The sequence below is a fragment of the Orcinus orca genome, chromosome X (assembly GCF_937001465.1).
Source record: "Orcinus orca chromosome X, mOrcOrc1.1, whole genome shotgun sequence".
Lineage (NCBI taxonomy): Eukaryota > Metazoa > Chordata > Mammalia > Artiodactyla > Delphinidae > Orcinus > Orcinus orca.
Genome location: NC_064580.1, coordinates 16,217,936 through 16,232,364, shown reverse-complemented (window position 1 = coordinate 16,232,364; position 14,429 = coordinate 16,217,936). Strand labels below are relative to the sequence as shown.

Genomic DNA, 14,429 nt, shown 5'->3' with positions numbered 1-14,429 from the left:
ATGGACGCCAGGAGGCCCTGGGGCATAGAGAGATGAACATATCAAGTCTCTCCGAAGTGGCACTCTCGGAATGCATGTATGGGATGCTGTGTCTGTTTCTACTCAAAGGCTAGAAAACACCCAGGGCCTAGGATCTGGCCGGTGCTCAATAATCAAATCACTCCTGGAATTGACTTGAGTGTGCTAACGCCGTAAGAATAATTCACAGAACTTTACAAATTCCTTCGTGGCCCTCAGAGCAGAGCACCTGAATGGGCCTCCCTAGACCACTGTCCCCTCATCCTCCGTGGAACGACGCCCATTCCGATTTGCAGGCCCACAGTCCAACCAGTGCTCCCAGCTATTACAGTGAAGCATCTTGAGGGATAGGGGGCTCACCTCCCATGGAAACCCCTTTTTTTTTGTACCCCATGACTGTCACAAGGCAGAAGATTTCTCAGTAGCATCTATGCCCTGATCTCTGTGAATCTCCTGGAATATGCCAGAAGGGCCCCAGGATAACCTCACCACGCAGCTGGTCCGAGTAATGTGTGGCCTTTGCCGAGCTTGGGGAGGCTGCCGTTTGGGTCCTGATGGAGTGCCAGTTGCTAAAAGTGTTTGGGAGTTGAAGTCAGCCCTTCTTGTCACATCCTCCCACACCAGGGACCCTGCTGCCACAGTAATTTTTTTAAATTATAAAATACACATAAAAATTGCCATCTTAACCATTTTCAAGTGTACAGTTCGGTTGCGTTAAGTATATTCACGTAGTTTGCAACCAATCTCTAGAACTCTTTTCATCTTGTAAAACTGAAACTCCCCCCACCCCTGCCCCTGGCAACTACAGTCTGCTTTCTGTCTCCAGGTGTCTCGTCTCAGTGGACTTATCCAGTATTTGTTTTTTTGTGTGACTGGCTTATTTCACTTAGGCTGATGTCCTCAGGGTTGAGTCACTGGATTTCTAAGCACTGGGTTTGGCACCTCTGCTCACCAAGCTCGCTGCGGGTTTTGCTGTAGACTCGAAGTGGCCCTCGCTCCAAGCTTCTCCTGGCCTCTCTCATGAATGTCAGCGAGGCCATCCCCAGCATTCTGCTATCTAGCTCCCAGGGCTGGCGCCATAACTGCAGTTGGCATCTGCTTTCGTACATTTCATATCCAGCTTGGATAAGTTACCACCTGGCATATGGCGTCATAACCGAGAGACAATACTATACGCCCATAATTAACTGTTTTCCAAAATGAATTCTTTAACTGAAATCTAATCATTGTCAAAAGGATACCGTGTGCAGTTAGTTGAGCACTTGCAGTGTGTTCTTTGTGGCTTTGCACCTGTTGTCTCATGTTGTCTTCACTTTGTCGTGCAGGCTGTATTCCTATTTTATGGGCAAGGATCTGTAGGCTCAGAGAGCCAGGGGCACAAGATGAGTAGGTGCAGAAGCTCTGTGTGAATCCAGAAACGGGGCTGTAACCACCATACTGAGCTGGATGAGGGCTTACAGGAATCAGGAGGGCCTCCTGGTTACAGAGTATGGCAAACAATCCAGAGAACCATGGAAAGAAACAGGAATGCCTAGGCTCCATCAGCTGCCCTTCCTACTTAGTTCTTCATAATTAACGCTGAATGTCATTTTGTCTCTTTTTTAGGTCTGAGGGTATTTAAAAAACTGAACTCGCTCTACATGCCAGACTCCACCCTCTGCACCCACCTGGGGTCGCTTGCCATCAGAGGGTTTAGCCTTTCCGCCTTTGACCTGATTCCTTTCAACTTCATCAGAGAGGAACTGGTCCCTGGCTCCACCTCATCTCCTACTGTTTCCAACTGCAGGGCAAAACAATCCTTAGAACTGACCCCAGGGCTCTAGGGGGAAAGTTTTACTTGATTTAAGGGAAGGCTTTTCTCTCCCTCAGGCAATGTCTCTTGACAGTGTACTTGCCCGCGGAAGCTCAGGCACCTGTGAGTTCATCTGAGCTGAGTGCTTCTGTTTACTCTCCTCAAACTAAGCCATTTAAACACGTCATAATCTGATGCTGGTAGCTCTGAGGCATCCTACACTTTTCTGCCTCCAGATCTAACACTTTAAGAAGCACATAGTGCCCGCTTTCTTTCTGTACAGTGGACATCCCACTTGCCGCCCGAACCTGGGGGTGAATCAGGTTCAGGGAGCAAGAACTCGGAGGCTGCTGCCTTTGTAGCAGAATCCCATACTGCCAAACCCAGCTCCCAGTTTTCGGTGGAACTTTTCCCAGCCTGATAATAGGGCCCCTCTGGGCCACTGTCTCTATCCGGGGATGGCCCGGCCATCACATTCTTTCTAGAGAGAACTTTGGCTCTGAGACGTGCCTCTCCCAACATTTCCCCTCACCCTCCCCCGGGCCTTGTGTGGCTGAGTGATAGGGACTCATAAAAGGTAGCACGAGGGCACCCAAAGAATCGTTGCTTGTGGTTTTGTCCTGGTCCAGTTGTTTTAGGGCGAAAAATACCCGAGGGTTGGTTCTGTTTAAAAGTGGTTCGCTCAATATGTTTTGTAAAACTTTGGTTGGTTCAATAAAATAGATTTCTATTTGTGTTGGGTTTGGGGATAGGAAATCAGCATGATGCATTTTGGCTTTTAATATGCTGTGTGCTTCTACTTCATACTTGCTATTGAATTTTCATTTTCATTTCTTGGCTGACTGCTTGTATGGGGCAGTCTGCAGAGTGACGTGCTTACTGATTCTGGCAGAAGTGCCACCTGGTTATCGAAAAGTGTCTCGATGATTCATAGTGGAAGTTTGTCCACATCCACCTATATCTCTAACATAGTGTTTCCTTGGCAGAGTAAAATTAGGGAGTCTTTCGGAATTTCTCACCACCTCTTTCTACACGTATCTGACCTTCCTGGATCCAGACTGTGATGAGAAGTTGTTTGACGATACCAGTGAAGGGAGCTTCAGTCCTGATAGTGATTCAGATTTGGGAGGATATTTCGAAGACAACTATAATCAAGGTACGGCTTGGAATGCCTTTGCAGGTGTCCCTGAATTTATTTAAACCTTGGCATTGTGATAAAATTGCCCTAAAACTCAAGCACAGAAAATGATTTGCAATTAACATGACAAAAGAGTCTTTGGAAACTTTCACGTATTAAAATGCCACTTTAATAAACCTAAACTGTGAAAGTGGGGCTTTTTTAAACCTAGAGGGACAAAGAGTTTCAGGAATGTGGACTTTTCACGAAATATAAAGAAAGAAACACACTGCTTGAATTTTCAAAGAAATGGTAGAATGATCTTGGTTTGACTGGATATAAGTGATGAAGTCCTTTGTGTATAACATTTCTCAAACTGAGGAAGGTTTTGGGTTGGAGTGACCTGTTTTTCACTTTTAGATAGTACTTGGGATTGCGGCTGGGGATTCCATAATGCTTAGCTCACTCATGACAAATTAAAACCAAAAGATCAGATGTTGGCTGCTGGCCCTCTCATTGTCTACATATTCAGCTCATCTCGGGATGATGTGATGTAAACACTATTTGGACCTGTATTTTCTTTTTCTAGGATGAAGTTTTTCCAAACAATAACTTTATGAATACATGCATTATCTATGTAAATCTCTTTACTTTCCAGGGGTAGAGTGGAGGTCAAATATCTATATCAAAATGTTGTCTTTCACTAAATCTACTCAGCACTTCATGCTACACGTAATCACTATTATGCATTTAGGTTATTTCTGCAGCTTGTTTTCACTGGCTCTTTTTCTTACCTGTGTAATTATAGAAAGCCAGGATGAACTTGACCAGTATATCAACCACCTCCTGCAAAGCACATCCTCGAAGTGCTATCTGCCACCTCTTTGTAAGAAGACAGAGGACAGCCATGTTTTCAGTGCCATCTACTCCACTCGGGATATACTTTCCGTGATGGCAAAAGCAAAGGGTTTGGAAATTCCATGTACATTATTAACTCTTTTCTGCCTGTTAAAATAACTTCTTTTATCAAAGTAATGCATGAGCATAATGTAAAAGTCAAAGAATCCTAAACGACAACAAAATGCAGCTGTTTCCTGCCTCACCTCTCCCCTCCTCACTGCCCCCAGTCCTTCTACTTAGAGGCAACCACTTTCAACTCTTAGTTGTTTCTCCTGGTATTTACATATTTCTAAATAATGTGCCTGTAGTGCTGTCTTTGATGCATCGATTTTATTCAGTATCTGTTGACTTTTTCTTGTGCAGGTGAGGAATTCAGCTGTGTTAAATCACCACTCCTCTGCTTCACTTCCCCTAACCTATCCATGCAGTTGTATTAAGGTTTAGTTAAATCAGTATTCACTATTTCTGTCATTGTATGTATGCAAATATTATTCCCAACTCAGTATAATAATATACTACATTATCATTTTTCCTCTTCGTTTTTTCTAAAGTTAACAGTTGCCCTATCTTTTAGTTTGCTTCGCTTCCTTTCTACACCTTCCAATGGCCTCGCAATACAAATTTCCACAAGGTGAATCATGTATGAATCTCACGGTTCCACTGCTTTTCTTAGAGTCCAAAAGTTTCCTCCCATCTGGCTGATTGCACTCTAAGCCTCTTGCATACCTGGCATCCTGGGTCTTTTCTTTACGATAATCCTTGGAATCTCCTTTGCTTGTCTCTGCAGTTGGGTTCCCTGTTTCTTGATTCTGGCATGTTCCCCTTTCTCAATTTATTCCTTTGGTGGAATACATTCTAGAACAGTTTCAGTAGGTTTTAAGAAATGGTGCAATGGAAGAGGGCACAGTAGTGACAGCCCTTAACTTGCTTGTTTCTGGAGTTCACTGCCCCTTTTGGCCTGGCCACCCTCCACGTCCAGGATGTAGATTTTATCCTGGGATGTTCCTTCATCATCATCTGGGAGACTTCCTTGTCTCCTTTGTTAGCTCTCCTGTTTTCTGTATCTCAACTTTTCCTCTTTCTTAGCTTACTATCTTATTTTGGTGGAGGACATCCAGTAGTTTCCTAGGAAACAGTTCATGGTGGGTAAAATTGTTGAGACCTTTCAAGTCTGAAAATATCTACAAATTCTCCATTTGAGAGTTAGGCTGGGTATAGCATTCTAGATTGAAAATAAATTTTCCTTAAGAATTTTGAAAGCATCTCTTCATTGTCTTCTAGCTATCAGTGTTGCTTCTGAGAAATCGGAACCCATCCTGATTTCTTTTTTTTTTTTTTTTGCGGTACACGGGCCTCTCACTGTTGTGGCCTCTCCCGTTGCGGAGCGCAGGCTCAGCGGCCATGGCTCACGGGCCCAGCCGCTCCGCGGCATGTGGGATCTTCCCGGACCGGGGCACGAACCCGTGTCCCCTGCATCGGCAGGCGGACTCTCAACCACTGTGCCACCAGGGAAGCCCCATTCTGATTTTTGATCCTTGAAATATAAACTGTTACTCTCTTTCCAAGTTTGTAGGATTTTCTCTCAGGTTCTGAAATTTCAATGATGTGCTTTGTTCTGGGTGTATTTTCATCCACTGTGTTGGCTACTCAGTGGGCCTTCTCTATCTTGAAATTTATGTTTTTTAGTCCTGTAAAGTTTTTCTGAAAAATTCCTTGACTCATTTCCTTCCCTACATTTTCTCTGTCCTCTCTTTCTGGTACTTTATGATTCCAATGTTGACCTCCTGAAGAAGTCTTTATCGTTTCTCTCCTGTCTTCCATTTCTCTGTCTTTTGATCTGTTCTGAGGGCAATTGCTTCAACTTTTTGTTCCACCTGCTCAGTTGAGTTTTTCCACTTTTGCTGTCATGTTTTAAATCTTTGTTCTCTGAATTGTATCTGTTCTTGTTTCATGAATGCAATATAATTCTTATTACTCTAAGAATTAATGGCAGGGCTTTTTGTTTTTGTTTTTACATTTTCTTCTCCCTAAATGGTTTCCATTTCCCCCACGTCAATTGTTCCTGTTTGTATTGGTTTCTATCTTCCAGAGTAGAGTCTTTCCTCCAGTGCTGGGTGTTCCTTGGTTAACTGCTCATGCATATAAGAATCTCCAAGCCTGTACCTGTAAATGGGGCCTGTTGGGTTTATGGGTGAAGGCAGTGCAGATTTCCCAGAGATGTTCTGCGATCTCCTTTGCAATCTCCTTTCTAACCTGTAAGGGTCTGATTGCCTTGAGCTATCAGACATGTGGGTCAGCATCCCCTCCAGAGACACACATACCACCCCTTTTTTACCCTCTTCAGAGAGACCTTCTAGCCTTCTATCAGGGTGAGCAAGGCAGTTGCCAAGCTGTGTGGAGTTGCACAAGGCATCTAGGGAGCTCACTGCCTCTCACACACCTTCTTCTCCATCTTCCTTCTTATGGTTACCCTCTCTGGACCCCCAAGTTCTAGAGGTCCATGGAGCAGCAAGCTCCTTAGACTTCTGAGGATTCTCTGTTAGAAATCTGACTGGTTCTTGGTTTTCCCCACTGCAGTCTTGGGTTTGGTTGCCTTGTGTCCACTAAATGTTTTCATCCTTCAGCTTTCCCACTTCCAAAATGTTACTATTGTCTTCTCTCCTGCTTCCCTATTCTTTAGGATTTGCCTTTTTAAAAACTATTATTTTTTGTAGTGTTAGTGGGGGTTTAAGAGAAACTAAAACTTATGTTTAATCCACTAGTGTTACCTGAAGGTCTATAAATGCCTTCTATTTATTTATTTTAAAATTTATTTATTTTTAATTTTTGGCTGTGTTGGGTCTTTGTTGCTGTGTACGTGCTTTCTCTAGTTGCGGCAAGCAGGGGCTACTCTTCATTGCGGTGCGTGGGCTTCTCATTGTGGTGGCTTCTCTTGTTGCAGAGCATGGGCTCTAGGCACGTGGGCTTCAGTAGTTGCAGCACGCAGGCTCAGTAGTTGTGGCTCGTGGGCCGTAGAGCGCAGGCTCAGTAGTTGTGGCGCACGGGCTTAGCTGCTCCGCGGCATGTGGGATCTTCCCGGACCAGGGCTTGAACCCATGTCCCCTGCATTGGCAGGTGGATTCTTAACCACTGTGCCACCAGGGAAGCCCTATAAATGCCTTTTAAATATACCTCATCTTTACCTGGAAAGCTTCCTATTTTCCCAAGGTGATATGACATACCCTGGCAGACAGAGATGGCTTAATGAATAAATACTGATAACATCTAAAGGTGGTTAAAAGGGGAATTCCCTGATGGTCCAGTGGTTAGGACTCGGTGCTTTCACTGCTGGGGCGCAGGTTCAGTCCCTGGTCAGGGAACTAATAAGATCCTGCAAGCTGCACAGCGCAGCCCCAAAAATTAATTAATTAATTAGGTGGTTAAAAAAACAGAAGCGCTAACACCCAGCAGTGGCAAAGTGAAACACACAGTGGACAGGAAGCTGGTACACCTCGATTATGAGAAGGCCAGTGACCTTGGGCAAATGACAAGGTCATTGGACAAACCTTGGACAAACCCTCTCTGGTTCTCAGTTTCCACATCTGAAAGAAAAAGAAGCTGGACTCAATCATTTCTAAGTCTCCTTCCAGTCCTAGATGCTATGTAGTTTTCCCTGAATTCTAAGAGAGAAAAGTGGAATTCAGCTCCTTAAAGCAAGATCTGTGTGTGTCCTGCTCATTTCTTATTTCCAGAGTTAGCACATGATGTGGCCACATGAAAAATTCTTTTTGAAATCAGTGAAACTAAGTAAGTAATCATTTCTTACTTGGTTTGTACTGAATAGGGAATAGCCACCGTACCTCTTAAAAGAAGTATTTTATCCTTCCTCCTGCTCCGAAGAGCTTTCTCTTTATTCGTTTGTTTTCTAGTTGTTCCCATGGCTTTGCCAACTAAAGTCCTAAGTGCCCACCGTAAATCGCTGAATCTTGTTGATTGTCCTCAGCCACTCCTAAAAAAGGTAAAGTATTTAGAATCACTTTTTCAAAAAGTGTGATGTTCTTTGGTGCTGATGTAGCCCCAAGAACTCTTTTAAATGGTTGAACTCAAAAGAGCACATTTCTTGGTATCCAGAACTTTCAGGATTAGAAGTTCTGGGTTGTGATGTGCACCCACTCACTTAGTTGTCTGGCTTCTGGTTTGTGTCAGTATGCACACTGAATTTGATGCAAACCTTTATATTTTGCGTGTAGGAGATGGCTACTGACATTCTGCCTACTCATCAGAATCTGTGTCACATTAGAGGAAAGGAGCTAGCTCGCTACCAGCCCCGTCCTAGCTGTGCCAGCCAGCCAAAGCCGGGCTACTTGTGGAGCAGGGCACAAAACCAGAAAAAGATTCCTCTGGAGAATAAAATCCCAGGGTGTTCCCCACTAGTTCCCATAATTTGTTATTTTATCCAAAGTTCCCTTTGATTTTATCAGAAAGATTCAGCGTCTGTTGGAGACTATTTTAACCTAACCACAATTTTAGGTTGTTTAAAACTCACATATTTTTTGTGTGTGTTTTGCCTTCAAAAAACATTTTATTGAAGTTTAACATATATAGAGAAAAGTATATAAAATATAAGTATAGAGCTCAATGAATTATCACTGAGCCAACAGACCCGTGTGCGTAACAAGCGCCCTTTGTGTCCCTCCCGGTCGCTTCCTCCCCCTCCACTCGAAAGGTAACTGCTAGCATGAATTCTAACACCAGGGGTTGGTTTTGCCTGTTTTTGACCTTTACATAAATAAAATTTACACATATTTTAACCTGTTCAGTTCAGTCTCCTGCAAACATCCACTAACACAATGATTCACCGATCAGAAATATAAACAAAAAGCCCCAAAAGATACAATGAAAACCTGTAGCATAGCACAGCAGCAGAGTTCCAAGACCGGGTTGGTGTGTCACTTCCTGGTCTTCTGGAAGTTGGCATGCTCAGCCCCCCTCCCCTGCTTTCTGGCTTTTGTATGGACAGGCCCCCGAAGATGACTTCCAGTTTCCCAGAGATGACCACGGCAACATAGACTGTGAGAAGCTGGCTGAGCAGCTGAAAGACTGTTCGAACCTACAGGACCAAGCGGACATTCTGTACATTCTGTATGTAATAAAGTAAGTGGGTGGTCTTCACTAGGTTGAGCTTTCTCTCTTCTCCTTGCTCTTTGTCCTAGGCTTCTTGGCCTTCCAACAAGCCACATCATGGTCATAGTCACCCAAGCTACCCAGACTCACCGTGAACAGACTCCCATCCCCTTCTCTACCTACTAGTGTTGCCCTCCCAAGATGAGAAGGCTGGGTGAGGCCAGGATCTCATCATTTCCTGATGTTAGGCTTCTGTTTCAAATAGACAGAAGACGACGCAGCCCTCTCGGTGAGACTCAAAGGCACTGGGAAGCCCCCAGGCACTTGACAGAATGCGTGGTGATTCATTCCCCTCCCTGCCAAGTGAGCTCTATTGTAAGAGAGTCTGGCCTTGAAACGTTCTGGGCCATACTTCTGGGGTTTTCCATGTCTTGACAGGGGTCCCAGCTGGGACACAAATCTCTCTGGACAGCACGGGGTCACTGTTCACAACCTCCTCAGTGAGCTCTATGGAAAAGCCGGCTTGAACCAGGAGTGGGGTCTGATCCGCTACATCTCTGGCCTACTCAAGAAGAAAGTGGAAGTCCTGGCTGAGGTCAGAACCACCATGCACGTGAAGGGTGTCTGTTTGTCTTCTCTAGCCCGGTGCCGTCTTCCTATTAGGAAAGCTGGAGGCAAGCACCTTCATTTGTAAAGGAAACACGTTGTTTAATATACAGACGGAGCTGGGCCTTCTGTCCTGACCTCCCACTGCTCTTGGAAGACAGGCAGAGGAAATGAAATTCAAGTTGATTAGTTTTGTTACTCCTTAGCTGCAGAAAAGGGTTTACCAAGAAATGAAATGAAAATGCTCTGTGGCCCTGCACCCTCTTAAACAGAGCTCTCTTATTTCTGCACATCTGTAATACAATCATCATCAGTATTTTAACCCCAAGGCCCTGCAAAATCCAGAATTGCTTTCTATGACATTCAGGTTCTTTTTTTTTCCCCATTCATTCATTCATTTATTTATTTTATGGCTGCATTGGGTCTTCATTGCTGCACATGGGCTCTCTCCAGTTGCGGCGAGCGGGGGCTACTCTTCATTGTGGTGCGCGGGCTTCTCATTGCGGTGGCTTCTCTTGTTGCAGAGCATGGGCTCTAGGCACGCAGGCTTCAGTAGTTATGGCGCGTGGGCTCAGTAGGTGTGGCTCACGAGTTCTAGAGCGCAGGCTCAGTAGTTGTGGCGCATGGGCTTAGTTGCTCCGTGGCATGTGGGATCTTCCCGGCCCAGGGCTCGAACCCGTGTCCCCTGCATTGGCAGGCGGATTCTTAACCACTGTGCCACTAGGGAAGTCCCCAAGTTCACTGTTGTAGTAAGGTGATGGTATTTATTATATGTGAATAATGGGGAAACTGGCAACTTAGGACTATAATATGGTCATAAACTCTTAACATCAGTATTTTAGGACTCATAGCAACTCATCCTCCTTATGGAATATCAGGGAATCCAGTGTGTTTGCTACAGGGGGTGAGCATAAAATACCCACTAATAGGCCCTGCAGAGCCAGGCCTGGGACCACATTTTGGGGACAAAAAGATCACGGGGACCCAACTCTGGCTGGGTTGCTCAGTCTGGGGTCTGTGTATGAATTTTCAAATAAATAGCAGCATGGGTCATAAAGTTTGTAAAGGTACATTTATGATCTTATTGGCAGTGATCCTTCCCCACCGGCTTTGCTAATCTTCCTCCCCCTCACCCTTTTCCTAAATGTGTAGGCCTGCACGGACCTGCTGTCGCACCAGAAGCAGCTCACGGTGGGCCTGCCGCCAGAACCCCGGGAGAAGACCATCTCTGCGTAAGTTTTCAACCTGGGGCCTCAGGTTTGGGGGCGGTACCTGGGGGGAAAACATCAGTGCTGTCCACCATTCAGGAAGAGAGTCTTTTTATAGACACTGTCACTCGAGCACTTCCAGCAGGAAAATGAGGATATTCCATAGAGGACTAGGAGGCATCTTTCGTGGTGTTTGTGTCCTGACGCTCCTTCCTAGGCCTCTTCCCCCCGAGGAGCTCACAGAACTCATCTATGAAGCCAGCGGGCAGGACATCAGCATCGCCGTGCTCACACAGGTCAGCTGGCCACGGAGGGGCAGGGCTGTCTCGGGGCAGCAGGGGCTTCTCCGCCACCAGCCAGTCTCTGAAGCCCTGTCTCCACGTCTGTCTGTGTCAGGAGATTGTGGTTTACCTGGCGATGTATGTCAGGGCACAGCCCAGCCTCTTCGTGGAGATGCTCAGACTCCGGATTGGACTTATCATTCAGGTGATGGCCACGGAGCTGGCGCGGAGCCTGAACTGTTCAGGTGCGATTCTCACGTGCGGCTCCCACAGCTCCTGCACCCACCCGCCCCTGGGGAGCCCTGCTCAAGTATTCTGGAACCAGGGCTTCTGAGCCTTTGGGTGGGCTCACGGCTTCACCAGATTCTCTCGTTTAGATGTAACTTCCGCCAAACCAACCAGCACGGGGTGTTGAATTTCATAGGTTAGGGAAAATGAGGTACTAGAATCTTCTGCTCTGCTCCTGACATCTGAGTTCCTCACTGTTTCTCCTTGTGGTATGTCACCCCCCATTTCATAAAACCTCTGCTGGGAGAAATCCTACCAATTTAAATATGTAAATCAACTGCAAGGTGCATTCCAACATTGGGGGTTATTAAGTGAGAAAAATTATGCGTCTGAGTTAAGAAAATATACAACTTAAATAGCAGCATTTAGAATCACCAAGGATCGGTACCTTTCAGTCCTGAAGCAGTAGAGAGATGATCCTGAGCAGGGAGACCTCCCACAGTACCCTTTGTCTCTACCACCACCCCACGCCCACGCCACTCTACCTTCCCCTGCCACCAGGCCTGTGTCGGGACACTTACACGATGTTTGTTTTTAGGAGAAGAAGCTTCTGAAAGTTTGATGAACCTCAGCCCTTTCGATATGAAAAATCTCCTACACCATATTTTAAGTGGAAAGGAGTTTGGTGTTGAAAGAAGCGGTAAGTAAATGCCCATCTTACTGAGGGGAGGGGGTCAGAGAGGGCTGGACTGATGTGTCCAGCGTGGCCTGGAACTGCTTCATTTCTATACAGATCAACACCAGTAATCGCGATTCGGGACATAATGTTTGGGTAGCAGGTTCCTACTTCACTGAGATGGACAGAGTTCTAGGTTTAAGGTTGTGACTTGTAGGGCTTTGTGACCCCTCGTCGGCTGGCTGGGAGAGCTGCGGTCCCATGTGGGCGTGGTGCACACCCTGGCCTGCGGCCTCCCTCCTTCTGCAGTTGGTCCAGGCACTGTCACTTGTGCACAGGGGTTAGGAGCAGGTGAGGTGACCAAGGTGTCAGCATGCAAGGGCTGTCTTTTCCCAGCACCTGAGGGCCCCACCTTTAGTGTGGGTTGGTTTTCAGTTAGACCCCCATCACCCTTCATGGGCCCAGATAAAAGCCCTCTGCAGCCTCACAGCACCTTCTTGCTGAGTGAGTTTGCCTTGTCCCCTTCTTGCTCTCTCTCACTTTTTATCTGTACCGGAACCCTGTTTGCAGTGCTAGGAAATATAATCGCCCAAGTCCTGGTGGAATTCTGTTCTCAAATGCTCCCTAATTATAATTGAAGCAATTATCATTTACCCTCCTCATAATAAGGTGAAATGATTTGCAGACACATTTGTGAATTTGTTTCATCAAGCCAAAGAAATGCAGTGTGGGCTGTCATTCTTTTTATTTAATAAGGACATTGGGTACTTCGGATCTTTTCTTTAGAGTGGGCACCAGCAGGCAACCAAACCGGCATCGTGCGATCAGGTGTGTTTTGGTGGGTTTTCTCCTTTCCTGAGGAATGGTCAAGATCCTTTTCCAAAAGTAATTTTCAGTTCTTTCAAATGCACAGTCCTTGAAATGTAAATATGTAAGATTAATATTTAATGTGTTCTGCTCATCAAAATAATATATGTGGTTTGACACAGATAATTACTAAAAATTGTTATTAAACAGAGTAATGTCACTTGAAACCATAAATATGTCTAATTGCAAGCAAGGCCAGAAGAGGTCCTGTCTTTTTGCGTACAGCATCATTTGTTAATTGTCCTTTGTAATTGTTCAATTTTTATAAATCAGGAAACTCAAATAGTCTTAGAATTTTTATTACATCCTGAGATGTCGGAGATGAGTATTTTCAGCTAATGCCCACTCTATACAGGCCCCACTGTAGCTTCCCAGACCCCTTTGGGTTCCGTTTTCCACTCTCCCAGTGTCCCTCCTCCCTCTCTGGCTAATCGTCGTGTCTCCTTTGTGGGTCCTCCCTCTGTGCTGTCCTTTGGCTCCTTATTTGTCTCTACTCCTCTGGGCAGTGCCCTACTCCCATGGCTTCGGGGGTGGGGTGGGTGGGAAGGCAGGGCACGCAGAGGATGCTGCCCAAGGAAATGACCTTAGAGTCGGGCCTTCAGAAGGAGAGGACGCACCTGGCAGAGGGGAGCAGGCAGGCCAGGAGGGAGCCGCCTGTGCAATGCCCAGTGCTGAGTGGCTGGCCTGGAGGGGACAGCTAAGAGCGGCGGGTGGGCTCAAGTCGGTAGGGCTTTGTGTGCCCCTGTGAGGCTTTAACCTGAAGAAGGATTCGAGGTGGACAGTGACATGGTCACACGTGCCTTTAAGAATGATCGTTGTGAGCACACCGTGGAGAACCGGTTAGTGGGGGCAGGGCGGGCAGCAGAGTGGAGCCAGGTGACGGATCCTCCCTGCCCCTTCTGTGTGTCTTCGCCACCTCCAGCCTTTGGTCGGCTTGTTCTCCCAGGACTTCCCTCTCTGGCCCCAAGGCTGGACCTTAATTAGGTGGTCTCAGTTTTCTGCAAGGAAGGGGGTGCATTTGGAGAAGTAAAAAATTATTTTAAAAAACATATCCAAATCATTGAAGGGTTTCCTGGCCACTCAGTGTTTTCTGCATGCTGCTTAAGTGATGTTCACTCTGTCACTCATCCACTCAAACACATATTGAGCCTGTGCTGTGTAGCAGGCGCTGCCCCAGGTGCTGGAAACAGAGCGCTGGCCAGGGCAGACACGGCCACCTCTAATGGAGTGCATGGTCGAGTGGGAGAGAGAGACGCGGATAAAAATAAGCACATGCGGGCTTCCCTGGTGGCGCAGTGGTTAAGAATCCACCTGCCAATGCAGGGGACACGGGTTCGAGCCCTGGCCCGGGAAGATCCCACATGCCGCAGAGAAACTAAGCCCGTGCGCCACAACTACTGAGCCTGCGCTCTAGACCCCGTGAGCCACAGCTTCTGAAGGCTGCGCGCCTAGAGCCCGTGCTCTGCAACAAGAGAAGCCACTGCAATGAGAAGCCTGTGCACCGCAACGAAGAGTAGAGTAGCCCCCGCTCACCACAACCAGAGAAAAGCCCTCACGCAACAACAAAGACCCAACGCAGCCAAAAACAAAATAAATAAAATAAAATAATTAATTAAAAAAATAAGCACATGCA

The 14,429-nt window shown here is 46.3% G+C and overlaps 1 protein-coding gene across 13 annotated transcripts in view; it reads left to right on the top strand.

Moving 5' to 3' along the window:
* Nucleotides 1-14,429, top strand: part of PHKA2 (phosphorylase kinase regulatory subunit alpha 2) — an 85,286-nt gene that overhangs the window by 60,088 nt on the left and 10,769 nt on the right. For 8 of the 13 annotated variants that reach the window (XR_004480207.2, XM_033417376.2, XM_033417370.2 and 5 more), the window contains 10 exons: nt 2,797-2,966; nt 3,736-3,909; nt 7,736-7,824; nt 8,827-8,960; nt 9,196-9,219; nt 9,369-9,525; nt 10,689-10,768; nt 10,863-11,040; nt 11,141-11,270; nt 11,852-11,953. Coding sequence is in view for 12 of the 13 variants with exons in the window: in XM_033417376.2 (XP_033273267.1) it covers nt 2,797-2,966; nt 3,736-3,909; nt 7,736-7,824; nt 8,827-8,960; nt 9,196-9,219; nt 9,369-9,525; nt 10,689-10,768; nt 10,863-11,040; nt 11,141-11,270; nt 11,852-11,953 (1,238 nt within the window). In the remaining variant the exon portion in view is untranslated. Of the gene's footprint in view, nt 1-2,796; nt 2,967-3,735; nt 3,910-7,735; nt 7,825-8,826; nt 8,961-9,195; nt 9,220-9,368; nt 9,526-10,688; nt 10,769-10,862; nt 11,041-11,140; nt 11,271-11,402; nt 11,522-11,851; nt 11,954-14,429 lie in introns of those variants that run through there. The other 5 variants (XM_033417371.2, XM_033417375.2, XM_049704700.1 and 2 more) reach the window with 5 other exon arrangements.